This window comes from Botrytis sinoallii (assembly GCF_014898435.1).
Source record: "Botrytis sinoallii strain Bc 23 chromosome Unknown BSIN_016, whole genome shotgun sequence".
Classification (NCBI taxonomy): Eukaryota; Fungi; Ascomycota; class Leotiomycetes; order Helotiales; family Sclerotiniaceae; genus Botrytis; species Botrytis sinoallii.
Window position 1 is genome coordinate 238,625 of NW_024066043.1, and position 27,155 is coordinate 265,779.

The 27,155-nt window shown below is 43.1% G+C and overlaps 11 protein-coding genes across 11 annotated transcripts; 4 read left to right on the forward strand and 7 right to left on the reverse strand.

Moving 5' to 3' along the window:
* Positions 1-849: 849 nt before the first annotated feature.
* Positions 850-3,803, reverse strand: EAF02_008434 (uncharacterized protein; the record flags this gene model as incomplete). Its single annotated transcript, XM_038904482.1, has 6 exons — positions 850-1,894; positions 1,977-2,166; positions 2,228-3,027; positions 3,242-3,352; positions 3,409-3,648; positions 3,716-3,803. 6 exons carry the CDS (start codon positions 3,801-3,803, stop codon positions 1,758-1,760), a joined length of 1,566 nt encoding a protein of 521 aa, XP_038755539.1. The 3' UTR covers positions 850-1,757.
* A 354-nt stretch (positions 3,804-4,157) lies between these two features.
* EAF02_008435 (uncharacterized protein) lies at positions 4,158-5,579 on the forward strand (the record flags this gene model as incomplete). Its single annotated transcript, XM_038904483.1, has 4 exons — positions 4,158-4,631; positions 4,686-4,710; positions 4,751-4,892; positions 4,949-5,579. The coding sequence occupies exons 1-4, from the start codon at positions 4,518-4,520 to the stop codon at positions 5,577-5,579; spliced, it is 912 nt and encodes a 303-aa protein (XP_038755540.1). The 5' UTR covers positions 4,158-4,517.
* Positions 5,580-5,633: 54 nt separating this feature from the next.
* EAF02_008436 (uncharacterized protein) lies at positions 5,634-6,732 on the reverse strand (the record flags this gene model as incomplete). The annotated part of the gene is made up of 7 exons (XM_038904484.1): positions 5,634-5,757; positions 5,809-5,953; positions 6,012-6,083; positions 6,145-6,259; positions 6,316-6,432; positions 6,484-6,649; positions 6,704-6,732. 7 exons carry the CDS (start codon positions 6,730-6,732, stop codon positions 5,634-5,636), a joined length of 768 nt encoding a protein of 255 aa, XP_038755541.1.
* Positions 6,733-7,047: 315 nt separating this feature from the next.
* On the reverse strand, positions 7,048-8,641 carry EAF02_008437 (uncharacterized protein; the record flags this gene model as incomplete). The annotated part of the gene is made up of 9 exons (XM_038904485.1): positions 7,048-7,146; positions 7,200-7,535; positions 7,588-7,746; positions 7,805-7,946; positions 7,991-8,082; positions 8,138-8,232; positions 8,290-8,352; positions 8,413-8,426; positions 8,490-8,641. The coding sequence occupies 9 exons, from the start codon at positions 8,639-8,641 to the stop codon at positions 7,048-7,050; spliced, it is 1,152 nt and encodes a 383-aa protein (XP_038755542.1).
* Positions 8,642-8,779: 138 nt separating this feature from the next.
* EAF02_008438 (uncharacterized protein) lies at positions 8,780-10,317 on the forward strand. The gene is made up of 2 exons (XM_038904486.1): positions 8,780-9,241; positions 9,292-10,317. Exons 1-2 carry the CDS (start codon positions 8,974-8,976, stop codon positions 10,164-10,166), a joined length of 1,143 nt encoding a protein of 380 aa, XP_038755543.1. The 5' UTR covers positions 8,780-8,973; the 3' UTR covers positions 10,167-10,317.
* EAF02_008439 (uncharacterized protein) lies at positions 10,318-12,566 on the reverse strand. Its single transcript, XM_038904487.1, has 4 exons — positions 12,477-12,566; positions 12,187-12,430; positions 11,013-12,132; positions 10,318-10,956 (listed from the first exon to the last, which is right to left on the reverse strand). The coding sequence occupies exons 1-4, from the start codon at positions 12,487-12,489 to the stop codon at positions 10,405-10,407; spliced, it is 1,929 nt and encodes a 642-aa protein (XP_038755544.1). The 5' UTR covers positions 12,490-12,566; the 3' UTR covers positions 10,318-10,404.
* A 181-nt stretch (positions 12,567-12,747) lies between these two features.
* Positions 12,748-14,271, reverse strand: EAF02_008440 (uncharacterized protein). Its single transcript, XM_038904488.1, has 5 exons — positions 13,884-14,271; positions 13,670-13,807; positions 13,532-13,613; positions 13,288-13,475; positions 12,748-13,238 (listed from the first exon to the last, which is right to left on the reverse strand). Exons 1-5 carry the CDS (start codon positions 14,062-14,064, stop codon positions 13,018-13,020), a joined length of 810 nt encoding a protein of 269 aa, XP_038755545.1. The 5' UTR covers positions 14,065-14,271; the 3' UTR covers positions 12,748-13,017.
* A 3,728-nt stretch (positions 14,272-17,999) lies between these two features.
* EAF02_008441 (uncharacterized protein) lies at positions 18,000-20,857 on the reverse strand (the record flags this gene model as incomplete). The annotated part of the gene is made up of 5 exons (XM_038904489.1): positions 18,000-18,170; positions 18,232-19,043; positions 19,329-19,374; positions 19,430-19,882; positions 19,988-20,857. 5 exons carry the CDS (start codon positions 20,855-20,857, stop codon positions 18,000-18,002), a joined length of 2,352 nt encoding a protein of 783 aa, XP_038755546.1.
* Positions 20,858-22,342: 1,485 nt separating this feature from the next.
* On the forward strand, positions 22,343-22,864 carry EAF02_008442 (uncharacterized protein; the record flags this gene model as incomplete). The annotated part of the gene is made up of 3 exons (XM_038904490.1): positions 22,343-22,392; positions 22,468-22,654; positions 22,715-22,864. The coding sequence occupies 3 exons, from the start codon at positions 22,343-22,345 to the stop codon at positions 22,862-22,864; spliced, it is 387 nt and encodes a 128-aa protein (XP_038755547.1).
* A 134-nt stretch (positions 22,865-22,998) lies between these two features.
* On the reverse strand, positions 22,999-23,828 carry EAF02_008443 (uncharacterized protein; the record flags this gene model as incomplete). The annotated part of the gene is made up of 4 exons (XM_038904491.1): positions 22,999-23,218; positions 23,278-23,335; positions 23,388-23,439; positions 23,493-23,828. 4 exons carry the CDS (start codon positions 23,826-23,828, stop codon positions 22,999-23,001), a joined length of 666 nt encoding a protein of 221 aa, XP_038755548.1.
* Positions 23,829-24,722: 894 nt separating this feature from the next.
* On the forward strand, positions 24,723-26,921 carry EAF02_008444 (uncharacterized protein; the record flags this gene model as incomplete). Its single annotated transcript, XM_038904492.1, has 4 exons — positions 24,723-25,876; positions 25,976-26,111; positions 26,172-26,213; positions 26,265-26,921. 4 exons carry the CDS (start codon positions 24,723-24,725, stop codon positions 26,919-26,921), a joined length of 1,989 nt encoding a protein of 662 aa, XP_038755549.1.
* Between the last annotated feature and the right edge of the window lie 234 nt (positions 26,922-27,155).

Genomic DNA, 27,155 nt, shown 5'->3' on the forward strand with positions numbered 1-27,155 from the left:
CTGCACACGCAAACTGGGATGTATCTCGGATATTAAACACCGCTCCTAACCTAAACTCCACATCCTCACGTCATTGGCTACGGCATTTTAAAACTACATTCATTCTTTATTATCCGTTGTAGCATTGTATTCTCCATAATCCCATCTTCGATCCGATTTCATCACCTGTTCAATACTGTAACTCAGTTCATCTGTGATCTATCAGATCACAATAGATCTCGCTAAGATATCCCCGCATACTTCGGAATCCGAGAAAGATACAAACTTACCAGCACCAAATAACCACCAACAGACAGACAGACTAACCCTCAACTTTCCCTTCCCCCTCTAACATACAATCCATCGCAGACGTGTAAAACACCTAACAAATCTTCATCCACCCAAAGTCCAGATCATTCATCTTTTCTCCCCATCTTCACCGATCCAAGATAACCTTGCAATAGCAGAAACCCCACCCCATCCTACCCAGCAGTAGGTATACCTACGTATCATCAATAGCCCTCCCTCCCATCCTCTATCCTCCCACCGGCAACCCACCTCTCCCGATTCCGAGCCGCTTAAATCGCAACCACATACATACATACATACATACATACATACATACATACATACATACATACATACATACATACATACACACCATCAAAAACATCTCCCTTTCTTCCACTCCTTCTACACACCAAATACACTAAATACCTCCCATCCAAACTCCCGCACATCGCGCACTCAGTCATACACACCTACCCCTCCACGCCAAGAACCACACAAAAAAATCCACCCATTGTATCTCATACCCCAGCTATAAGAAAATATTGACTTTGATAATCTATTTCTACTTCTCCTCTCTCATCTCATCTCATCACATCACATCACATCACATCACATCATATGCTTCTCATCACATCTCATCCCGCAGACAGCAGACAACAGACAGCAGACAACAGACAGCAGATGTGATAAACTGATATCATATCATATCACATCATCTCATATTATACTATACTATATTATATCACACAAACCCTATCCTATCCCATCCCACTCACTTCCCATATCACCTCATCGCCCACGACAGTTCCCGGTCTAATTCAGATCTCCGGATATAGAGTCATGATACATTTTGATCCCCTTCTTTATCGCTTAACCTCGTTCTTGTATCCAACCTCAAGCCAAGCTCAAGTCAATTCATTCATTCCTCTCAAAGTACTTTGTAAAGTAGTAAACATCGAAATGCATTGTGCCGAACGATCAATAGACAGCAATCAAGAACACTACACACCACATCACCATCTATCACTGCTCCCCTTTCTTCTCTCAGACACATCCTAACTCATTCAGATTCTTTCTCTCTTAAAAAAAAAATACAATTTCTGTATTGTATAATGGGTATATGTAAGTAATATAAACAAGTATTTCCCTTTGAAAAATAAAGAAACACCTTTTATAACCCCCATTTCTCCCCTCTTTTCCGTCTCCCTCCAAATCTCTATCATCCATGAATCACCAATTATGCACCCCCAGCCAAATCCTGCTCCATATCCCATCAAGCAATACCCGCAACGTTAACGCCTTGAATGCAAAACCCTATGTCCCGAGCTCCAACCCAAAGTATTTTATGTGTATACCACATTCCTGCGTTCCGCTCTGCTCTCTGAACTTCCCCTATCTTCTCTTGTATAATGACCGGTCCTTTCGTTCTTATTATTATGTATATGATGTGCATTCTACTTGTGCCATCCTCACTCCCAGCCACATCTTCAAGCAAGACTTTGAATTACGTAGAATAGCAGAAAAGCTTGTTCATTCAACACTTGACTCTTACTCGCCAACGTAACATTATGGTCATTGAACTTAAACCACTGGTTTCCGACTCTAGAGTAGGATACATAGTGACCTATTTTCGAATTTCTCATTAGCGAACTCTTCATCAGTGTCTCAAATGAAATATTGAGAGAGGGAATGCAGTGCTTGCTCACCAGTTTCCAAATTGCCAACATGAACCACAACACTCTGCAAATCATAAGTACATGATCTGGCCAGCTCGAAATTATTCTTCGTGTCTACACCACGAGCACGATTGGTGTAAGGGAGCATATGTAATTGAAGAGGAAAGGTAACAGTAGTATCGATCTTTGAAGCCAGACCTCTGGGGTCTTGTTTGAAGCGCTATTCTCGTATTAGTTTTGCGTTGATTGTTGTAGCTCGGTGATAAGGGAGAGAGATTTACCTTAAGTTGAATACACAATACGTTGGGTAGGCTTTTGATACTGAGTTGCTTCTTTGCCTCTGAAGTATCGCATTGATTACATGAATACTCACAACGTTCAGGTCGAATATATTCTTCGTCTAAACAACGTTGGAGACTTATCGTGCCAGTAGCTGCCTTTAGCTTGCTCTTTTTCTGAATAACATCAAGACCTAAACTTAGATCTAGGAAGGATTCGACCGATGTGTTTACGTCTCCGCAATTCTGACATGTGATGGTGCTTTGCAATTTTCCATAAAATGTCTGGTGGACAATGCATTTACAGCCTTGATCCATTTTCGATCGCTTAGGATTTGGGCTACTATCTTCTGGATCGCTTGCTCGTGATCCCCCATTAATTTCGTGCAGCTCTTCAGTAAGAAACTGGAAGAACTCATGAGCGTCTTGCTCTTTGTTGCTTGCCAATTCTTCGTATGCTTTTCTCTTCGAAAGCCAAAAGCTAGCAAGTATGTTTGAAGCTGAATATCCTGTTGTAATCTCTTGCGAATAGAAATCTTGGAACATATCATCCATAGCGCAACTCATACAATTCTTTTGTTCGCATTCGCTTGCTTGGTGACCATCTCCGAGGTAAAAATTTCGAAGCAGAGGATTATGAACGAAAGATTGGAGAATGACGTTCATGTAACAGGTAGCTCCCATATTGTAGATACCCCTAACACCACTTGCTCTACAAGGAGCTGACATTGTGTTTGTGGATATGAATCTTGGGTCCTCTTTGGTGGCGTCTGTAAAAAGTTCGTCATGTTTTCGCTTCCGACCTAAAGTGAAAGGCAAAATCAGCATGTTGCGTAAAAAGACGTATGAACGCCGCTGGCAAAGCTGAATGATAGATAATGTAATGCATAATAGAACGAAAGTATCTGAGTATTTGTGATGCAGACACTGTAGAGCTGCAGCTAGTGCTAAAGATCTCCTCATCGAAGCTTGCCACAACAAAACTCAATGGTGGTATGAAACTCATGTTTGACTTACTACCAAAAGTTCCGGTCCCAATTTTGCGCAGTCTCAACTCTTCTAGTGTAGGATCCCATACAAAATCACTGCACATTTGGCAAAACAAAGCTCCCGTCCTTGATTCAACATCTGAGTATGTCACTGATTAGCGAGGTCTTGAACATCGACATTGCGAACCAACATACAGAATCTATGCGAAGTCTCCTGGCCATGCTTTACATGATCCTGAGCCGTAGCTGTTCGTTCGCATTGCAAACAGAGGTAATTTGGCGTCAGAGAAGTGAGGGGCGGGCCTTTGGGCGTCTTAGACGTCTGAGGTACAATTGGTGTATTATCTAGAACCACCCTCAAACAATTCTTATAATATGTAATTGTGTTTCTCATACGTTCATCATGAGCCGGATTCAATAGTTGTTGAATATGCTCTATGATGCTATATTAGCAATGGATGGGAAGGCTGAGAATACGACACGAATGGATTGAGAAACATACGACAGCCATATTTGGGAACTCCAGGTTGCGGCGATTTAATCTTTATAAATCGAGGGGAAGCTGGAGTTACTGGTCTAGATGTCGACATTTTCCTATGTGCAGATCTCCTGCAATTGCGACAAAATCGTAAATTCGTTGATGGATTTCTGATTTCTGAACATTTATTAATGGATTAATGTGAAGCTTAAATGGTAAGCCTTGCGGAAAATCGGCCGGGCGGTGAGACACTAAGTGGCAATATATTGAAAGGCTATTTTCGGGGACTGGGGTTATGGTCCCCTATATGAATATCTTACTCGAATGGGTATTAGATGGGTATGTTGTGTTACAACGTACTCAGGTATCCTCAAACGGTCTCTTCTTCTAGCTGCATATAATACGAGATAACATAATAGGACCTATAGGGCAAAAATTATTATATCTTCCAATTTCATACATCCATTGCCTCAGCTAAATAGGTAACTCGTTCACGAGTAGAAAAGGTACATTTGCCCTTGTCTATTGTACTTTGTGTGAAGTCACAACGTAAAGCCATGGAATTACATACAGGACCAAATTTAAAAATGCATCTATTGTAAAAAAAAAAAAAACATCTATACACTTCCTTTCTGTTAGATCTTGGTACAAGTGTATCGAATGCCATCAAGTTGTCTCATCTACCCGAGTCCTTTGCTCAAAGTTAACGTTATTAACACCAAGTCATGCTTATCAAACAGCCATCAATGAACCGAGGCTTATCGGCATTGCATCATTCCCAGAGTCATCTACTCTAACATCAAAGAATGAACCTTTGTCTACATTCATGATATCCCTCAAGAATACTATCAAGAAAATGGCAACACAACTAGTGTCACTGCCAGAAGTGGAGCGATTGAGTCCTACGGTCATTCGGATCCTTGGTGGGAATCCGGGAAAGGTGAGGAGTTTGAACGAAAGAGCTGGTTTGTGCATGTCAGCTGATGTCGAATAGTTTACATTGCAAGGTTACTACAATAGTATGTGGTAGAGAGTTTGATTGTTCTGACGAGGTTTTAGGGACGAATACATATCTTGTTGGAAAAGGAAGAAATCGATTGCTGATTGATACGGGCGACGGGAAGGAAAGTTGGATTCAGAATCTGAAAGAGACTTTAGAGAAAGAACAAGCTATGGTTACGTCTTGTATTCTCACACATTGGTGGGAATTTGTTCACTTCAAAGACCGTATCTACAGTCACTAATTCAAAAATTTAGGCATCTTGACCATGTGGGAGGAGTCGGTCACTTATTAGAATACTCGCCAAAAACTGTCATTCACAAGAACAGTCCAGACAAGGGACAAACAGATATCAAGGATGGCCAGATCTTCGCAACAGAGGGTGCAACTCTCCGTGCAGTTCATTCCCCAGGCCACACACACGATCACATGGCACTGGTACTGGAAGAAGAGAATGTCATGTTCACCGGGGATAACGTGTTGGGGCATGGAACCGCAGTGTTTGAGGACTTGGTGACTTACTTGAACAGTCTTGAAAGAATGAAAGGACTTTTTAGCGGTAAAGCATATCCGGGACACGGTGCAGTATTAGAAGATGGACCTAGCAGAATTGGAGAGTACATCCGGCACCGAAAAGAAAGAGAGTCCCAGGTTATCCAAGTGTTGAAGTCCGCAAAGAGCAAGCCCGGAGTTACTGTTGCCAGTGATGAGGAAGCGGATGAGTGGACCTCGATGGAGATTGTGAAGATAATATATAAGGATGTACCAGAGAACCTTCATATACCAGCGAATGGTGGCATTGTGCAGATTCTGAATAAGTTGCACTCGGATGACAAAGTGGCCAAGGAGCAAGATAGATGGAAGTTGAAGGCGCGAGCCGCTCTTTGATATGTATTTGATTCTTTTGTGATGGGGAATAGATACCCTTTAGTTATGAATACACTATTTCTCACCATCTGACTTTCTCCACGTCCAATGTTCGCATTCAAAATTAGCGAAGCAAAAGAACTCGTTACTCAACCCCTTCGCGTGCACCGGAAGGAAAGTCGTAGTTGCAATACCTTGTCTGTTTTATGTGAGCTAACATGCCACCAGAAAAAGAACGGATACTACTCACGGTCGATAAAGCTTATTCACAATTTCTCCTACCCGTTCACCTGTACAAACGATAAGCTTCGATGGCGGAGCTTCTTCTTGTCCCCATGACATCAACGATTCGTTTTGACCCCATGATTTTGACAGCCATCGAACAGTTAGAGATGCTAGAAAATTCAGTGTCATATCCTGAGTATTATAACCAGAAGCTGAGTGATTATATACCTTTAGTTTGACACTCCTCGCTCAAAAATGGCGGGTCACAAATAACACGATCGGCACATCCTTTCAAATGCGCTACAGGACCATCATTAGCAATGATTCCATCCCCAACATGGCCAGGTATTTCAAAACTCACAAGGAAGTTTTAACGGATTATTGAAATCATAGAAGCTGAACTCCGGAAATACGCCGAACCTCTCATCAAACTCCAATAAATGAAGCGTCGGCCTCTTGTCCGCCGCCCACCCTGCCTTCCAGATATTAACTTCATGACCATACATTTTCCTCTGCTACAAACTTAACTCACAACTATGTTTTTCAACTGTATGAACACACTTGGAGCCGATACAACAGCAATAACCGTTTCAGCAACAGCATCTCTCAGGAGTTCCTGGGCGAGGATTGTGGCTGTCTCATTGGAATACTACCACCTATAAGCTTCCAAAACCCCTGAATCAGATCCAAGAAAACTGACCCAAAATTGCGATTCATTCCAGTCCTCGGCGAAAGCATCCATGGTCAAAGGCACGCCATCAGCCTGATCTTCAGCCCGCTGCTTCAAGTCTTCAAATTTCTGTTGATGCGCATCTCGGTCTTTGTAAAACTCTTTCAAGGCATCAAGCGCAGAGCCCGACAAAACGCTATTTTATATCATTAGTGAACTTTCGAGTATTTTTCAGTTGCAGTAAGCTCACGGCATATCATCATCTTCTGTGTTCTCCATGGCTGATACTTGAAATTATTTTCAAGAAACGTGATGGTGGAAAATTGTGGACGGGGTTTGGAGGGGTAAAAATGTGGGGCTGGAGTGAGATCTTGAATTTCACTCAAAAAAGTTGATAAAAAATTATTGATGTGCAAAATTTGTTAGGTCTAGAAAGGGGGTGCTCCTATATCGTCTAATTTTCAAGCAAAATTATAATCCTCGACGGTGGTTTAGAATTGGAATATCACACACAAGAAAAAGGTTTCAAATATTCTAGGCATATGTACAATTCGCATGCTATTATGAATACATTCCATATCCAGAACCAGCCTTCTACTGGTCATCAAGGACATGCAAATATTTCTTCTCTTCCCTCTTCTCGCGTTCTGTTGATGGTGGTAGGTCGTAGAATGCTGCACTTCGATATCCCAACTATTTAAAATTAGCATCGCTGGCTCGAAACTTTGGTAGAAGATTATGCATACCAGGTAATGGAAGGTGAGACTACTGAGCTCTGCTGGCTCGATTCCAAGGTCTTGGAATGTTTTTGCAGAAGGATCGATCTTTTGATCAATGAATTCTCGCTCAATCTCATCAGCAGAGATGACAGGCCACCAGAGAGCTTTGTTCAAAACACCAGCGACTGGCTTAAGGATTTTCTTTGGTAAATTGATGTGTCGACGATGGTTATTGATTTCTTTATCTACCAAAGCAGCAATTTCTGCTGTTTGAATAATTCTTGGGCCATAAAGTTCATATGTTTGCGATGCAGTACTATCATCTTGAAGCATTTTTTCAAGTGCTTGGCCTACGTCGGGTGCCTAGAAGAGATCGTCAATAGAAAGTCATGCAATTGAAGAATTTAAAACATACGTGAACTGGCCAGTAGCGCTCTTGCATGTGGTTGGATGTGAGGACGTTGGTAAATCCAGCAAGCTTGTGGAGAAGACGATCCTCAAACCCAAACAATGGAGCAGGCCTCACAATTGTAGTTTCGGGGAATATACTGCGTACAACTTCCTCACCTCTTGCCTAATAAAGATGCTTGTCAATCATATGAACCGATGTTCGAAAGAGCTGGGTTATATACCTTAGTTCTGTAGAACTCAGAGGGCGAATTAGGGTCTGCGTTGTAGGAAGAGACATGGATAAATCTATCCACGTCGTATTTGGCAACAGCATCGGCAATTCGCTCCGCTCCTTCAACATGTACATCCTCGAGATCGAAGTTCCTGATGCTAATGAGTATTCTCTCTAGATGATCTTTGGAACATACTTAGTGGGATAGTTTGCGTCCAACAGATTGTAGACAACATCAGAGTGCCTAACACTCTCCTCCAAAGATTGTGTGTTTCTCAAATCGTATTCCTACCCGAAGTAAGTCAAGGTGACCCAAATACTGTCCACAGGTTTTCTGCCATACCATGAAAATGACTCTACCCAAATCACCGGAAACCTTCAAATGTCGTTTGGCCATTTCCTCCCGGAAAGGGACAATAACTGTACATCCTTGTCTTGCTAAACCACTCTCACATCAGCCCAAGTTCCTTGCATTATAAACAAAGATTCGCGTACCGAGTCTATTCACAATATAACGTCCGAGGAAACCAGTCGCACCGAAAACGGTTGCGGTATGCCCTATAGTATCAAATTAGGCTTATGTTGATGGTGGATTTGCAATTTTGGGAGCAGATATACCTCCGAGAGATGATCTGTGTTACAACACATTAGCAAGAAGGTCTGTAGAAGTGCAGAATCAATCTCAGAGTGCTTACCTGCCACCCTGGGTGCGAATAATGGGCTTTCCGGTCCTTGTGATAGTGACATCAGATAACTTCCTGCTCAAAGGTACATTTTTAATTCCTCTTTTCGATCGTACAGCAGTCCGCAGACTGTTAAGAGTCGATGGACTGCAGGATTTCTGCATTTTTGCGACTGGGGTACAAATCAATTGAATCGCAGACGCAAAGGCAGTTGGCAGGGTTCAATTTGACTTGATGTTGAAGTTGTAGATTGACCTCGCGGGAGTCCAGCCGTGGAGTATACTAGTCTAAATCTGGTTAGGCCCGACCTTGCGCAGCTCTCTCGTTGCCTCGCCTTAATATCAAAACCCCAACCAAACAGCTTCAATTTCTAACATTTACAAACACAACAAGATACCCAAAGAATCCGACTTTTATTGATTTTGAACGGCGTGCAAGTGGATACAGGGCATCCGGACAAAACCAATTATAATTCAATCCACCTCATTCAATCATCATGAATGTCGACACAATTCCCGACTTTCTCGGAGAGCAACGTGATGCTGCGCCAGCAGACCTTCAACACCTTTTCTTATCCTTCGAAGATCTCTGGGAGAAGAAGCTGTGGCATCAACTGACAGATACCCTTGTTGAGTTTTTCAATCACAAAGAAAGCGCTTCCCAACGATTACCAATATATAAGACATTCATCCTCACATTCGCCGATAAGATCAATCAGTTGAAGCTTGTTACTCTTGCTTTAAGCGCTGCTTCACAGTGTAAAGGTAATAAAATACTATTGAAGAGACTAAAGCAACTGCTAACTCATTACTAGATGGTTCAGAGCGCCTGTCCTTCCTAGAGGCAGTAGCAAAGAAAGTCGATAATCCCAATTCCCAAGATGCATACGTCTACGCAACAGTGGCTGTAGCCACCGTCAAATTAGAATTACAAGATCAGGATGGGGCCAGAAAAGATTTGGATAAATCGGAGAAGATATTAGATGGGTTCGACTCTGTGGAGACGATCGTACATGCTGCATTCTACCGGGTTAATGCAGAGTACTATCAATCCAAATTGGAGTTCGCATCATATTACAAAAACGCCCTGCTATATCTAGCTTGTATCGACCTCAACGACCTCACCCCCTCTGAGCGCAAAAGCCGAGCCTACGATCTGAGCATCGCAGCTCTTGTATCCGATACCATCTATAACTTTGGTGAACTCCTCCTCCACCCCATCCTCGATACCCTCGTTAAAGACGACGCCTGGCTCCGAGATCTTCTTTTCGCTTTCAACCGTGGTGATCTCGCTGCCTACGATGTTCTCTCCGGTCACATCTCCTCTAACCCCCTACTCGCACAACACCGCGACGGACTCAAACAAAAGATTTACCTCGCCGCCCTCACCGAAGCCGTTTTCCGCCGCCCTCCTCATGACCGTGCCATGACCTTCCGTACAATCTCCGAGGAGACTAAAGTTCGCCCGGACGAAATTGAGCATCTAATTATGAAGGCCTTGAGTTTAGGGTTGTTGCGAGGAAGCATCGATCAAGTTGATGAAATCGCACGTATCAACTGGGTACAGCCCAAGGTGTTGGATATGGGTCAAATCGAGGGTATGCGTACACGACTAGAAGAATGGGATTCCAGTGTCAACTCACTGGGCAACTGGATCGAGTCGAAGGGTCAGGACGTGTGGGCAGCATGAGGCTCAGCATCATAATCGTGAATGAAAAGGCAAGAATGGCGTCTTAGGCTTCACATCGGACTGTAAAATAGATATTCCCTCTCTTGCATGCATGCCTGGGGTTAGTTGTATTTGCATTGCGAAAGAATGAAATGATATATGAGAACAATACCCTTCTGTTTTTATAATTGTATGTTTACTGATGGTTATGCGTGGCTGCATCCATTCTATCTAGAAATTGTGCAATCAACAAGCCACCTTAATTCTTTTCCGCTCCATTGGCTACTTCCACTTTTCCTCCTACCCCATTCGCAACCTTATCCAAACTCTCCATCTCTTCCTCCGCTCTGGGCTTCCCCCAAAGCAACATCCCACCCACGACCCACGCGGGCCACCAAACACACCAAACCACAACCTGTGTCGTCATACCTCCAACATCCCATCCGAACGCCGCTTCCACCAAAACATCTCCCACATCCAAACCCCAATATCTCGCACCAGCAAACAATACAGTTGAAGGCGCAAGAACACCTAAGAGAACAACAAGTATAGCAGCGATAATGGGTCTGTGGCCCAGTGGACGAATGTATGACAAGGGGGAAGATAGGATACCGATGAGGATTGAGAGGGAGAAATTGAGGGTAGCGAGGGATGAGAGGTACATGCCTAGGAGAAGTAGAGAGAAGGATTGGATGAGGGATAGTTGGTGGGGGGTAGGGGTTGTGCAATAGGGGGAGTGAAGGAGGGTGGAGAGGGCTAGGGGGAGGAAGGTGTTGAGGATTAGGAAGATGAAGAAGACTACGGGAAGATTCTAAATCGTACATTAGCCTTGGTTTCTTTTCGATTTGTGTTTAGAGAGGGACATACGGCTTTAGAAGTATGGTTAAATATATAGAGAGGAACGAGCCCCAAGAACTGGCATCCAGCTACAACAGCAAGAGGAAGTGCAAGCTTGCGTTCGCGCGTTTGAGGATCCTTTTGTGGGACAAGGGCTTTCGATCCACCGGCTTCCACAATCACCAATGGAGCTTTCTCCTTCTCCTCTCCTTTTTCTGTCGACAGCACAGATTCTGTCTTGGTGGGACTAGGCCAACCACTTTTCACCCATAGGAAAATCGCCATAATAGTGAAATTTGTAGCCACTAACATGGCACTTGGAAGATATGTACCAATACTCACGAAGCGATTAGCTTGCATGAGTAGATAGAAGAAGAAACTCTGATGGAGATGTTCCAACAAATTATTCAAACTTCGAAAAGTACTTTCGATTACTCTCCCCATGGCCATTTCATCTTGCCAGCCGTTTCCAAACGGTTGGAGTGTGATCGCATCCACATGATATGGAATGAAACTACTATGGGGTCCAGAAGCATGACCTAATCCTTGATTTATCATACCACGTAACATAGTCTTGAGTCGATCTTGGTAGCTATCGCTGTGCTGCCACATTTTCTGGAGTGAGACTCTAATGCCCATTTGGCCGCTAGCAATTGAGACTACGGTATTGAAGAGATCAAGATTAGGAAGTTGTCCGTTGATTCCATCGTAGACAATATGAATCGATTCAAAGCGGTGATCAAAAGGATAGTCGATGACAACAGCTCCTTGAAGAGCTCCGCTTTTGACAGGCAGTGAATCAATAGCGGGAGACTCATGTGTATCGTGATAGGCATCAACCCAAGCCTGAGGACCAGCTTTACTATCTGCAGTAATCAGGAATATGATATCCTTTGACCACAAAGACCACCGATTGAAATATCTCGCCAGAGTAAGAACCAAAGCAACACCACTTCGATTCAACTCCCCGTCAATATTTCTCCAAGCCCCTACCAACACAATTGCTTCCGTGGCGTCACCTCGTGGTGCATGTAAGATCGCATACACATTCTCTCCTCTGTAAACTTCACCCGCGGATTTGTATTCATACTTTTGCCTGGCAACCTTGAGTCCTGTAGCCTTGAAGAATTCCTCAAGTTTGTCATTAACCCTGCATAGCAAAGTCAGCTATAACCTCCAATCTCTTCCACAATTTCGCGCATACTCAACATTACTGCTCTCCCCCAAAGCATCAACCTCCCTCTTGTATCCACGAAAAATGTTCTGATCACTTCCCGCAAAATATGTATGGACCTGGCCTGGCAACAGTGCATTCTCCGAAACATAAGTATTTCTCGAATAATCATTTAATGGCAGAAGTAACAGCCATGCAACACCAACGGCTATGCAAAGAAAGGATAGATATGGTGGTAATTTTCGAACCGGCGCATGTCGCAAGACGGTAGATGCTTTTTGTTGTTAGAATAATTGGTTACAATGAACTGGAACACTTACATAGTAGCCCCATGGCTAGAAGAAGTCCTCACAAAATCAGGAGCGTTTGTTTCGCTCACATTGGGAGCTTGAAGCTTGGGTGGGTTGTCAGCCTTGTCAGAATGCCCGGAATTGAGGCGAGGTTCCGAAGACGCGAGATCAGGAGCCTACGCGACAGATCATGGATTTGCCATATGTACTTGGATGTTCACAATAGCATAAAGCAATTAAATTAAGTTACTTTTATTCGAGGTCATTAGAGTTCACACAAATTATGTACTAAATGAATAAAGATAGCCACAACGTGGCGGACATCAAATAGCTTCATCTAGTTATATAGTCGTCATTAAAAAGCTTACAATTATAAATTTATCCATGCTTCCTTAAGCTACCAGCGGTTTGTCTACCACTGATGTTAAAGTAGAAACCGAAGTCGTGTGTCATATGTCATTTCCACCGTTTTTAATTCAAAGCATGATCGCTCCCAGAACATCCAAACTCCGTATCATGCGTAGTCTTTGTACAGAGAGAAGGGAAATCATTGATTGATGAGTACAATATTCTAAGGTCCCAATCGCTGTGCCTGGCCAGGAAATCCTAGCGCAATATTTGTTTCCGGTGAGATAATAGGATTGTTGGTAGTAGGCAATAATCCATATCTTCCATAGGTTTTTTGGTCAACCGAAACGTAATGTGGTAATCGTCCCAAGAGATTCATTTTGCCCTCAATCCATCTAAGAATCTTCTCTGGTGGAGCTAAGAATTTGAGATAGCCCAGTCCCCCTATAAAAGTTAGCTAGCGGACCGAACCATTAGATAGAAGAGCACTAACATCCATAACCAAAAACAAGCCCGCAAAGATGTCCAAGAAAGCTAGTATGTGGTATCAAGAATGATATGAATAGTGTAAGGATAATTGGTGTAGTCCATGTTGGAATATGTACTGTTCCCAATACAAAGTTTGGGTTTGTTTTATATGTCTTGATCGCCTCCATTGCAAGTAGAGTAAAAACCCAAATGCTAGATTCTTTGTTAGCAAGACTTTGTGGGCTGAACAGAAAGGATATTTTTCTCACCTGGCACCCATCACTCCTGTGTTCATGTGGAAGATTCCCCTTTCCACGAATGTATATATTAACGCAGGAATCGTCGACAAAGCTATAACATCCATTAGCTCTAGTTCTCTCCCACCTAGAGTATCGAGGTACACCTACGACCCATGAATAATGCCAACGTAGTCAATGTCCCATATTCCGCCTCAAATCTCTCCAACAATGGGGTTAGAGCAATAGTGTTCATTATCATATGTATGAACCCCATATGTATCAATGGGAAGGTATTCGTGCGATACACTATAGTGATAACGCCATGTTAGCTTTTCGGTTCCATGGGAATCATTTGCGTGCTGTCTAGAGATGGTAGATTTACTTGACTGTAACCCAATTTCATTCGGGTACAAGCCACCCCATTTCTGGAGGTCCCAAGCTGACTGCAGACTGACAAGCCATAATATGAATATGATTGCTATTATGCATCTCGTGAATAAAGGTAAACGGAGAATATATGATCGTAGACGAGTTGCGCCAAATTGGGGTAAAGTAATCGCCATCGTGGATGTTGCGGGATTCCGGTTTCGTCGCCTTTAGGAAAGAAATATGGCAGGTTTTGAATATTCAACGAATTAGGTATCAGTTCTTGAAGGCTTGAAAGGGTCTTGCGGCATCGTTCGAAAGTCGATGCGCTGAGTGTTATGTTGAGAAATCCGGCATCTTTCGAAATTGTCTTGTACTTTTCGCTAACCTTACCGCGAGGCTGAGCTTCCACGCGCCTTGTCAGAGCATGGACTTTTACTTGCTTGAACAAGAGGTCTGAATGCTTCTTACGCAGAGTCATACTACTATTACTATTTTTCACGCAATTTTATAGGAGATTCTTTCAATCTTTAGCACTGTATTAGACTTAATGTATTCTTTTCGAGGATATAGGGGAGAGACAAGGCTGTTAGAAATCCATACAACCAGGAGAACGAATTTCCATTAGAAAGAGCCGACTTTGAAGAAGTCTTCAATTATGATGAACGAACCTAGAAGTAATAGTAAGCTTTCTTGGTTGGTTGGGCGTTTTTTAATACTACATTGGCCCAAGTGTGTTGCAATTTAAGTTAATTCAGATGTTCAAATGTTCATTGTGAAATCGGATTTGTTCCCCGGTGAGCTGTGGATGCTCATGTATGGGCTCACCGGAAGTATTGTTCATTTGTCCTCAGCAACTCCTCTCCAAGTCGTTCGGGATACGCGTTAGTTGTTGATTGAGTATTTTTTTTGTAGACTGTACAAAATACAAGGCTTGATCTCTGTGTCTACATATATGTACCCCTTCTTCGTACTCGTCAGTTGAAACAAGATCATCTGTTACTATAGAAGCTTTAATCAGTACGCTTATATAGTCATTAACCCAATGGCTTCGTTCTTCGTAGATTCTTCCAAGAACTATAACATCCAAACATATAGAATACATTGGTCGATGTCTCTTCTTGTCAATGAACATCTGATCGCCTCAAAATATCAATAACCAATCCAGGACTCCTACGGATCACAGCGCATGAGTCTTGAGGGTTTTCGGGTCGGGCCAGGCCCCCAGAGAATCTACACTTCATGGTATAGCAACAGTCTACTCTATAATACACAGTAGTATTGTTAAAGCACGTACTGCAGGACACGATCCTTACAATAAGCTATACTCTCACAGTCCACTCCCTGTTACACATCTTCCACATGACTAGCGAATCTCATCAAGAAGCTCAGACAGTAGCTAGAATTGCTAACCACAAACTTATATGGCATTTACTTAACCCATCATCCAATACTATATACACATGCAACGCCGAATGATGTTCTTATGATCCAGACCGGCGTTCTGAGAGAGTTCACACATAAAGGCTAGGGCCGAATCTTGAAACTAATCACTTCCTAGCTATTGGTATTAACCTAACGTTGGAACTGGACTATATATTACGGCTACATCACCACATTTATCACACATTACATTCTTGATTGTGATGCGAGTCGAAGGATTGAAGAAACTACTGCTTTGATTGTCCGCTCTTATCCTCATCAAACAATTTCTCCATGATTTAATTGCTAGCACATGTGCATGATTTCCAGAAGCATAAACCAGAGCTGTCCTACAAGAAGTGAGGTATCATTTCATCTTTACCTCCATCACAACTAGTACTGAAATACCAAGTGATAAAGATACTAACCAAGAAACACGAAATTTGTCCACAAAATCGCATCTATCAAACAAGTACACTTTCCTCACACCAGCCCCTCCACTTCTCTCCATCTCATATAGTGTACTATCTTCTAACAGAAGGAAACATAGAGCCTACAGCCGTCAGCCCCGCAAAACAAAGTAATTAGACCACTAATTAGAATTACAAAATCATCTCCCCGTTAAAATAGCCATCTTCATATTCTTAACCCTCTATTATTACTCCCCTACATAAACATTACAAAAATAGACAACTCTAAAAGTTGAACCACAAATGCGTCGACATTAATCCCAAAGAATAGGATAATGATATAACAAAGTGAGATCTGGAGAACCTTTCCTTCCATGCGTAGAAGACGTTGGAAAGTGATATAGAACACGAAACAAAAAGTGTTCATATAGCAAGCAATTTTCGCAAAGGAGAATGCTAACCCGTGGGCTTTGGTGTCAGAAGATATCAATGCCTACGAGAAGGAGGTGATGCATTTAAAGTAGATTGGATTAATCACGAAAGCATGTTTTACTATTTGGATATTGATTGAATAGACTCTTCCAAGGAGTCGAAATTCATTCACTAGTGTTAGATATATGAAGATGGAGTTATATAGTTGTTGAAATACACTCACGACTAGCTGCAAAGACCACTGATATAGAAACCCAATCTTCAATTATCAAACTTGACTACTGGCTAGACCATAAAAGAGGCTCGACTACTACATAGAGTATCAAAGTACAACGGGAACTGTATACGGCGCCCCTTACCGAGGCGTAACCATATACCGAGCCTGAAGTATAATATATGTGATTCTTACACAGCTAGGAATGATTAGATAGATAGATAGATATAGATAGATAGAAAGAAAGAAACCTCTAAATTCTACGCTTCCAAGCGCAAGAGCCGTCATCACCATTGCGACTTGAAGAAATACCCGAATTAAACCCAAAGATCTCATGATTTATAAAATGAAGGACTAAGTTAGATACATACAGTTGCGAAATCTATACAATAAAATCCGTAACAACAGTAACCACAGTTCATCCAGATTCCAAACATCCATAGAATTGATCCATCACAACCAAATCCAAATCTCACTATTGATCTATACACACATTACTTTCCTAAAAATGCATATTCTTCACACCCAGCACCCATCAATCTCAAACACCCAATCACAATCCTCATCCTCTCATCTCAATTCACAACTTATGAGCTAAGTACACACCCACAACTCCATACCAAATCTAGTAACACCAAACTTCCCTATCAATACCAATACATCCATCCATTCATCCATTCATCCAACCACCAACCCCCCTACCCCCAAGCCAGCACCTAACAACCTAACAACCTAACAACCTAATAGCCTAATAGCCATATAACCACATAACAATCCAGAAACAAACAACGCAGTACACAGCACCACAAACCCAATCCGCTATTCCAATTTCCACACGATGTAGTAATAATAGCAAGACAAGACAAGACAAGACAAGACAAAACAAGACAAGCAAAGCAAACCTCCAGCGAATCGAAATAAGCGAATCGAAACAAGGGGAAACAAATCTAATCTAATCCAATCCCCTCACAAACCTTCCACCATACCAGCCCCCCCCCCACAAACAAGAGCACCACCACCACCACCACCACCAACAAATCCCCATTCCACCCCATTCCATTCCATTCCACTCCATATTAAATCTCGCTTGTACTGACTGTATGATGGATGGATGAATGCTATGTACCTATGCATCGAACTTTAGCATCACCTATGCCCCATAGACTAGAGATGAGATGTCGAGTATTGATAAGTAGTTCAAAGACTAACCAATAGTGAAAGGACGACCGAAGCTACTGTAGTAGAGGTTCAATACCTATCTAAAGATAGAGAATGCATTCCTAGAACACGGCGTTTAATCCGCATGGCTAGCTTAGCCATGCCAGCACCTCACATTCTTCTCACAACTTCCGACATTCAAAAGGAAATCTTGACTTTTCAGTTTCACACAATCATTCGCAAAAAATATATAGCATAAAACGTTAATTATCATAGCATTTTCCCATCTGGGAATTTCATACATTTTAACATAAAAAAGGAGGCCTAATGTACGAGAATAAACTGTAAAAGCAGAAACTAAAAAAAGTGGCCCACTGTGATGAACAAAATACAGTAGCAGACCAGAGCAACCCATTAGCTCCGAAAGCCCAGAAAAATTTAATTCTCGTAAACCACCGCCCAACACCACAACCGCACCCAATGTTATTTTAATAATTTATGCATTCATCTTTGCCATTGTGTTCAAGGCGCTTCCGTTCTTGAACCATTCAATTTGTGGAGCGTTGAAAGTGTGTGCGAGCTTGATGTCGAATGACTCGCCGGATTTAGGGTGAACTCTGAGGGTCATTGGCTTGCCAACTGCGATCTCAGTGCACAAAAGGTCGACCTGAAGAGAAAAATAGTCAGTATAATGGTTCATAATTGGGATACTTGTTCGAGTTTCATACCTTGTCATATGGATCGATCTTCTCATAGTCATCTGGGTTGATGAAAGTCAAAGGAAGCATTCCTTGCTTCTTCAAGTTGGTCTCGTGAATACGGGCGAAAGACTTGGTAATGATGGCAAGACCTCCAAGATGTCTTGGCTCAAGAGCAGCGTGTTCTCTTGAACTTCCCTCACCGTAGTTCCAGTCACCAATAACGACCCATCGGATACCCTTCTTCTTGTAATCTCTGGCAGTAGCTGGGACGGCATCGAATTCACCAGTGGTGAAGTTCTTGACCTTGTTGGCCTCACCGTTGGCACTGTTGATGGCACCAATCAACATGTTGTTGGAGATGTTGTCCAAATGTCCACGGTACTTGAGCCAAGGACCAGCCATAGAGATGTGATCAGTGGTGGTCTTTCCCTTAGCCTTGATCAAGATTGGCATGTCCAAAGCATCCTTTCCATCCCATGCGTTGAATGGCTCGAGGAGTTGAAGACGGTCACTGGTTGGGGAAACGGCAACATTGACGGAAGCACGCTCAGCGGGTGGTGCTTGGTAGGTATCTTGTCCTGGGTCATATCCTCTTGATGGCAATCCATCACCAGTAGGTGGGGACAATTTGAATTCCTTTCCATCCTTACCCTTCAAGGTATCGGTAAGAGGGTTGAAGTGGAGGGAACCGGCGATAGTCATAGCGACTACGAGATCTGGGGATGCGACGAAGGAGTGAGTAGCTGGGTTGGCATCGTTACGTCCAGTGAAGTTACGGTTGTAGGACGAGATAATGGAGTTAGCAACTCCACGCTCCACGTCACGCCTATCCCATTGCCCTAATGAAAAATGTAAGCAACGTTGAAGGAGAGAGGGTGTAAGTAAAGGCGAAGTGAAATGGATCTGGAAGGGTGACCCTCATGAAGTATTTCAATGTCCGAACCAATCTCAACAATTGAAGCTTTTCAAATGCACCAATCAATTTCAACAATTGAAAAGCCACCTGAGCGAGAAATGGCAATCACTCTCTCAGCAAAGCATTTCAATGTTCAAATTGTGGTTGAGAATTGAATGGTCGGATCGTTTAGGCAAAAAAGGGGGAGGGGAAAAAGGGGGGTACTAACCGATACATGGACCACATGCGTTGGCCAAGACCATACCTCCGAAATCCTAATGAAATAGTTAGAATAATGTTACTTTGATGGTTCTGTACAGAATTACTGACCTCGAAGGTCTTCAATTGACCATCACGCTCAATAGTAGCACGGATTTGTTCGGAACCAGGAGTAACAGTGAAGAGAGCCTTTGCCTTAACACCATGAGCCATGGCATCTTCAGCGATAGAAGCAGCACGAGACATATCCTCATAAGAGGAGTTTGTGCAAGAACCAATAAGTCCAACCTTCAATTCCTCAGGCCAGTTGTTAGCCTTGACGGCCTCACTGAACTTGGAGATTGGGGTAGCAAGATCTGGGGTGAATGGTCCGTTGATGTGTGGCTCGAGCTCAGAAAGGTTGATCTCAATCAATTGATCGTATTGGGCACCTTCATCCTCTCTGAGTTCCTTGGCGTATGTGCGAGCAAAGTCTCCAATTTCGGTACGCTTGGTAGCAGCGAGGTAATCGTACATACGGTCGTTGAATGGGAAGAGAGAAGTGGTTGCACCAATTTCAGCACCCTGTAAATATAGTTAGTGACAAGCCAGAAAGATGACATGTGAATGTTCAAAAGGAATTGAGACAATGAAAATATGTGAAAGGAAGAGATGAGAAAATACACATACCATGTTACAGATCGTACCCATACCAGTAGCAGAGATAGTCTCAGTACCTGGACCGAAGTATTCGACAATAGCACCAGTTCCACCCTTGACAGTCAAGATACCAGCAACCTTAAGGATAATATCCTTTGGAGTAGCCCAGCCGGAGAGTTGACCAGTGAGCTTAACACCAATAACCTTTGGTGCCTTCAACTCCCAAGGAAGGTTGGCCATGACATCGACAGCATCAGCTCCACCAACACCGATAGCGCACATTCCGAGACCACCAGCATTTGGTGTGTGGGAATCGGTACCGATGAGGAGACCACCTGGGAAAGCGTAGTTCTCGAGGAGAATTTGGTGAATAATACCAGAACCTGGCTTCCAGAAACCGATGTTGTATTTTGCGCAAGAAGTAGAAAGGAAGTCGTAAACTTCCTTGTTGATATCAATAGCCCGAGTAAGATCCTTAGCACCTCCGACTTGTGCCTCGATCAAATGATCACAGTGGACGGTGGTAGGGTTTGCGACGGAAGGCATGCCAGCGGACATGAATTGCAAGATGGCCATTTGAGCAGTGGCATCTTGACAAGCCACTCTGTCGGGTCTGAGTTTGAGGTATGATACACCACGCTCAATTTCTTGACCGTGAGGATCATCCAAATGTGAGTAGAGAATCTTCTCAGCGTAGGCCAAAGGACGGTTTAACCTTTGACGAACAATGGAGAGGTTCTCGGACATCTTCTTGTAATTGATGAAGTTGTTCTTTTCGTGGATATTTTGTCTGACTTGTTTATCAAGCGGGGAATCACCAACAGTGGCCATTGTGCGAATGCCCATGCCGGTGAATGCTCGCCGCTGCGCAGCAGCGAGAACCTGTCTTGTTGCCAACATTATGAGAGAAGTTGGTAAGGTAAAAGAGGAGGGGAGGGAGGAAGGTTGTAGGTTGGAAAGATTATTATACCACTCGAAGTTGTAAAATAGTGGGAGGAAGAAACTTGGACAACCGAAGCTTGGGGCCGCGGGTTATCTTCAAGCTTGGACCAGGGAGAGCGGACCAATGAGAGATGAGGTATTATGATTTTTATATAAAACGGGATTAAGGCGAGACAGGAATGGAGTTGAAGTGAATGCACAAAGATGTAATTTGTGTCAAGTTTTGTCCAATTAGATATGAAGATAACAGTTAGATAATCAATCAGGTGGGATGGATGGATGGATGGTATTGTACGGAATTGTATGGTATCGTGTTGTATGATATTGTATTGTATGAATCAAAAAGATTGAATGGAAACAATCATATCAAGAACATCCATAGCAAAACAGGAGAGAACAGATTTTAAATTTATTTCTCATGTCCTACTCTACCTCGTATGTACTTTGTGTTACTCTGCTCTCGTCCCTCTCGTTTCCTCTCCTCCCCTCTCGCTCGTCAAGGGTTTGGGTTGGAAATTGAAGCGGCAATGAAGCCTTTGTTTGCGGCTATATTTCAAATGCGAATTTTTCGTAGGTCTGCAGGTCGATAAGTGGATAAATTTTCAGATTAGTAACCAATCAGATTTCAGTGCCCGCATCCATTTATCCACATTCTCATTTGCGTGTGAATCTGGCTTCACCATTATTGTCCGTCTAACGGGTCCGGTGCGATGCGAAGGCGGACTTCGACTCCGATCATGTGCGATGAATATAGGATCTCCCCGAGGCTGAGTTGGCTCGGTTGGTTCTTCAAAAGTTGGGAATTTTGATATGAATCATTTTTAGATGCTACCCTGGGTATATATATACACTTCTATCCATGGTGTTGACTTGATAGTATCTATAACACTAGGTACTCAGTCAGATCACATCACTTGTACATTTTCAGCTGTCTTGAAATCTTGAATATTCTCAATACTTTGAGACTTTCCATCGATATAATCGTACCAATACCAACGCATATACTCCTTAAATATCATGGACCATTGAAACCCATCTCGATGGCATCTGCATCCAAGACAAATCCTCACTTCCGCCGGGACAGATGGAGCGGAGCTTTCCAAAACCGATCAAAACTTCCGCACTCTCTTCCCGATCTAACCGTGAAGCCTCGGAGGCTCGGACAGCTGCACCACGTTGGATTGGTCCTCCAAAGTGGATCCTCAAACAAGTGGGATGAGCATTGAGCATTAAGGCGAGCAAGGGTAAAAGTTTCCCCGTAATTTCCCAAAAAAAAAATGAAAGCCTAGAGCAAATTTTTTAGTAATTCACGATTGCGGAGTTTGCGACTGTCAACTATTGTCCGATACATCGAGATTTCCATTTGCAGCAAAACTCCAATCAAGTCGATCCATGAAATAAGACATCACGATATCAATACAATACTACTGCTAATAAATCAAAATGGGTATTCCTCAAAAATCAACAAAGACCAAGACCAGAAGAAGATTGAGGCAAGTTCAATTTTCAATTTTCAATTGTTAGATATTGAAAAATTTTGTGCGCAAAATTAATATTTCTCACAACAGAGATCTCGATCAAATTTCTGCCGATATTCGTTCTCCAAAACATCTTGCCCAACATAAAGGTTCAAAAGCCGCAGAGGATTTGCCAGGCTTAGGAAAATGGTACTGCATTGAGTGCGCAAAATGGTATGAATCGGAGAATAGTATGCTATCGCATCTCAAGGGCAAACCTCACAAGAGAAGAGTCAAGGTAGGTTCTGCGAATCACGGGAAAATGTTTGTATAGCAAGATGTTAATATGATATAATAGAGTCAAGCATTGAAGGAAGGACCATATACGCAAAGAGATGCTGAAGCAGCTATTGGCCAAGGACCTGCAGACAATGGCAAGAGAAACAAGGCTCTAGATGTAGAGGTAGAGATGGAAAACTCCGGATTTATCGACGACCAGGAAACCTGAGCACAGATATCGTTGTCCCTCGACATGGAGTAATCACACGAGGGGTTTATCAAAGCTTAGTTTATCGTGGCTACTACAAAATCTATGGCGGGGTATCATGGTGGAGAAGGAGCTTTTTAATGTGTATTTCCGTCTCATCTTACACCCCGACCTCGACCTCTTGCAAGACCACTTGCTCTACCGCCACGTCCACCACGCGGAACAGGAATACCTCTACCAGATGAGCCAGAGCCACCCGAAGATCCACCTCGGCCAGAAGAGCCTGCTGTTCTTGATGGTGCTGGAGTTGTGAATTTCGGGGTTCCTCTCGAGGAGGTTGGAGGAGGATTATCAACGAACGAGGTATCCGTGGTCCTAGAGAAATCAATGAGCCACGAACCATGAACCATAGCAGCGAATAATATGTTGCTTACAAAAATGTTGTTTCTCCATCAATTTCACCACGAAATCTTTCTGAATTTGTTGATTTGCCTATTGCATGTATCAGTAGCTTGTTCATTGCCTATTGACCTATCATACTGACCCAATTGCTCCTCCTGTTCTTGTGCTCGACGAAATGAATCTGGAATAGGTGCCTAGTAACCTGATCAACCAATGCCCCAAAATAGGCCAATCCAAGTAAACAAACCTCGGGAAAATCGACGCAAAAAGCATTCATATTCAACCCATAGAGAAAACTCGCAAAGTTCTCACTAAACCTCGCCAAGCTCTCATGCATCAATTGTAAATGCATAAAATTGGCTTCTAAATCTGCCATGGAGTCCGACAATTCCGCAAACGCAGGTTCAAATGCTTCCAACGGTGCACTCGAATAACCGCCTGTGCTTTTTCTCGCCGAATCGCGAAGAGACGAACGGGAAGATGGACGGAGAGGAGTGGTTGGACGAGACAGCGGGTTTCGAGAGGCGGAGTGGGATCTTTTGACGCTGCTATGGGCGTCGTTGAGGGGGGTGGTGGAGGTCATTGTGGTTGTGGTTGTGGTTGTGGTTGTGTTTGTGAATGTACTGGTGTTGTTGTTTTGTTACGAGGGGCACTGGTGGAAATCTTCGTACAAATTCTGGGTCAACGACCTTATCGTCAATACCCAATCAACGCGCAACCCAAAGTTATCGCGTAGGTACTAGATATTCAATGCTAGGTATGTAGTATGTATGTATGTCGGTCTGTATGTATCTGTACAACATACAACACAATCCAGGATTGATATCTTTATCTGATGGCGGTGAAACTTAATGCCAGAAACCTTTCAACTTACCTCGTACCTACGTACGCTGCGTAGATATCATTCTTGCATTAAAAGGACCACCACCCATGGACCACCTGCACCAACCACAAATGTGAGAGATACCTTTTTACCCCGCTACCACTCCTCCGTACACGCACCTACCTACAATTTTATGTCGTGTGCACGAGTTTTGGCACACACAACATTTGGAACAGAGCGCCGCATAATGACGAACTTTTTATGAACTGCAGAACGGGTATCGTATGGAAAAAAAAGGAAATTGGATTGAAGCACTTCTGATGATGCGCGGCTTCTTCGGATTAGAAGATGTTTCCGCTGCTCGTGGATCGTATTTTAATTTCCTGTGGTTTTGAGTTTGGATCCTAAAAAGAATTGGGTACAGGAATTCTTTGCGTAGCGTTTTATATTATAATATTGTGAGAGGTACGAGCTCATTTTGTGGTTGTGTACCATAAGCCCATACCTTGACCTCATAACAAGTTTGCTTTGCTGGTGACATTGGTTCGAGAGGCCCATATATCAAGGCTTGAGTCCCCTCACTTCCCATCTCAACCCCTCCTTCATCTTGACTCTCATCCAAGAATTGAAAATCATCGACTCAACATTTTTTCCATGAAAATACCAGCTGGAGTAACCAGTGGTTTTGTGCATCAATATACTCAGTATTCATTCTCTATACCTGCTACATTAATACGTCGAAATCATAACCGCGGGGGTCTTGTTCAATCTTTCGGTAGGATACAAGCATTTGCGCCCCTTCGTCGCAACTATTCGGAACTCCATTCAAACACTTTGAAGATCAAGGGATTGAATACGGAAAAGCGCGCAACTTTACTTCCTAACTCCGCTTGGAAAAGGTCGAGCGCTGCAACTTCCATCTATAATCGAACCACATCCTCATTGTCACTCAGCTGCCTTGAAAAGCGCAATACTTCGTGTGAAACGTCTTTGCGAACGCTTGTGCACAGCAGCTTAGGAAATTGGGCTACCGTCTTACTCCTTACATTCATTAGCAGCGCATTTCTCTATACTTCAACATACAGTCAGCCAAAGACACATACACCCAGCCCACAACAGGTACAAATTGATCCCGAGCAAGAATATTCCGAATATTACAAAATGACGGGCGAAACACTTCCAGGTCGATCTGGCACTTTGACAGCACATGAAGAAGAGAAATTACGAGAATTCTGGGTTGCCACCCTACAAGTCTTTGGCGTACTTGATCCCCAAGCAGATACCAACGGTACCAGTGGCGATTCGGAAGTGAGCAATGGTGTTGCAAAATCGGATACCTCGGCTCCCGAGAAACCTAAGAAGAAGAGATTCTCTGCTCTGCGCAGGAAAAATAAGGATGATGATGCTGCATCTACGAAATCTGCAAGCGCTGCTTCGCGTATCTCGAATGCTTCGGATGCGGATGATAAATATGGGCAAACCAAGGAATTTCACGATGCTTTGGCTAGTCTGCCACCGGCTTCGATTCGTGCGACATTCTGGAGTATGGTGAAATGCGATCATCCAGATGCGCTTCTATTGAGGTTCTTGAGAGCTAGAAAATGGGATGTGGATAAGGCATTGGTCATGATGATTTCTACCATGAGATGGAGAGCTTCGGATATGCATGTTGATGATGATATCGTGAAAAATGGAGAATTGGCTGCTCTTGAAGATGAGAAGTCGACTAATGCTGATAAGAAGAGACACGCAGAAGGATTCCTTATGCAGATGCGCTCGGGAAAGAGTTTCTTGCATGGGCTAGACAAGTATGTATCCTGGTTACTATTCACTTATTAATTCGAATAAGATCTACCCCTCCATCGATATACGCATATTTAGATCATTGCTAATATGAAATCTTACAGAGCCGGAAGACCAATGTGCTTTGTGAGAGTTCGCTTACACAAACAAGGAGAGCAGTCGGAAGAGAGTTTGGAAAGATACACAGTTTTCATTATAGAATCTGCTAGGATGTTATTGGAACCACCAGTAGATACTGCTGTAAGAATACACTTTCCACGTTGAGTTTACTCGGTATAATAAGTACTGACAACATGATAGTGTGTAGTATTCGATATGACTGGATTTTCTCTGGCAAATATGGTAAGTGAAAAATCATCCCTTTCCCACAGGAACTTACTGATTTCATTATAGGATTATGGACCTGTCAAATTCATGATTAAATGCTTCGAAGCCAACTACCCTGAAAGTTTAGGCGTGGTCTTAGTCCACAGAGCACCATGGGTCTTCCAAGGTACACTTCCATCTCCCCCTCTACAAAATCCTTTCACTAACTTCCCCAGGTATCTGGAAATAATACGTGGCTGGCTAGACCCCGTCGTCGCCTCTAAAGTTCAATTCACAAATAACGTCGAAGAGATGTCTGAATTCGTTCCTCGTTCTCAAATCCTCGCCGAACTCGGCGGCGACGAGAATTGGGAATACAAATTCGTAGAACCAGTCCCCGGCGAAAATGACTTGATGAAAGATACAGCAACCCGAGATAAGCTCCTGAAAGAAAGAGAGAATATCGTGGATGCGTATGAGAAAGCTACACTGGAGTGGATCAACTCGGAAGGAAAGACACCCGAAATTAAGACTAGGAGGACCGAATTGGCAAAGGAGCTCAGAGATGATTATTGGAAATTGGATCCCTATGTTAGGGCAAAGAGTCTGTATGATCGAACGGGCGTCATTAATCCAGGGGGGAAATTGGATTTTTACCCAAAGGCTAAGGGGGAAACGGCTCCTGCGGTTGCGGCGGCTGCGGCTGCTCCGGCGGTGGAAACTTCGGCGGATGATATTGATTAGATTGGGTTTGTGAAGGAGAAGGAGAGGGAGAGAGAGAGAGGGAGGAACAGGAATAGGAAAGGGTATAGGAAAGGATATAGGAATAGGAAGATATATAATGAGAACGAGAGCGAGACTCAGACTAAGAGTAGAAGAATAAAACAAGAGAGAGATATCTTGATATCGAGTATATGATAGATTTTTTGTCCTTCGATTGATTGGTAGAGCGATCAGCAAGTGTAAGATTGGTGAGGA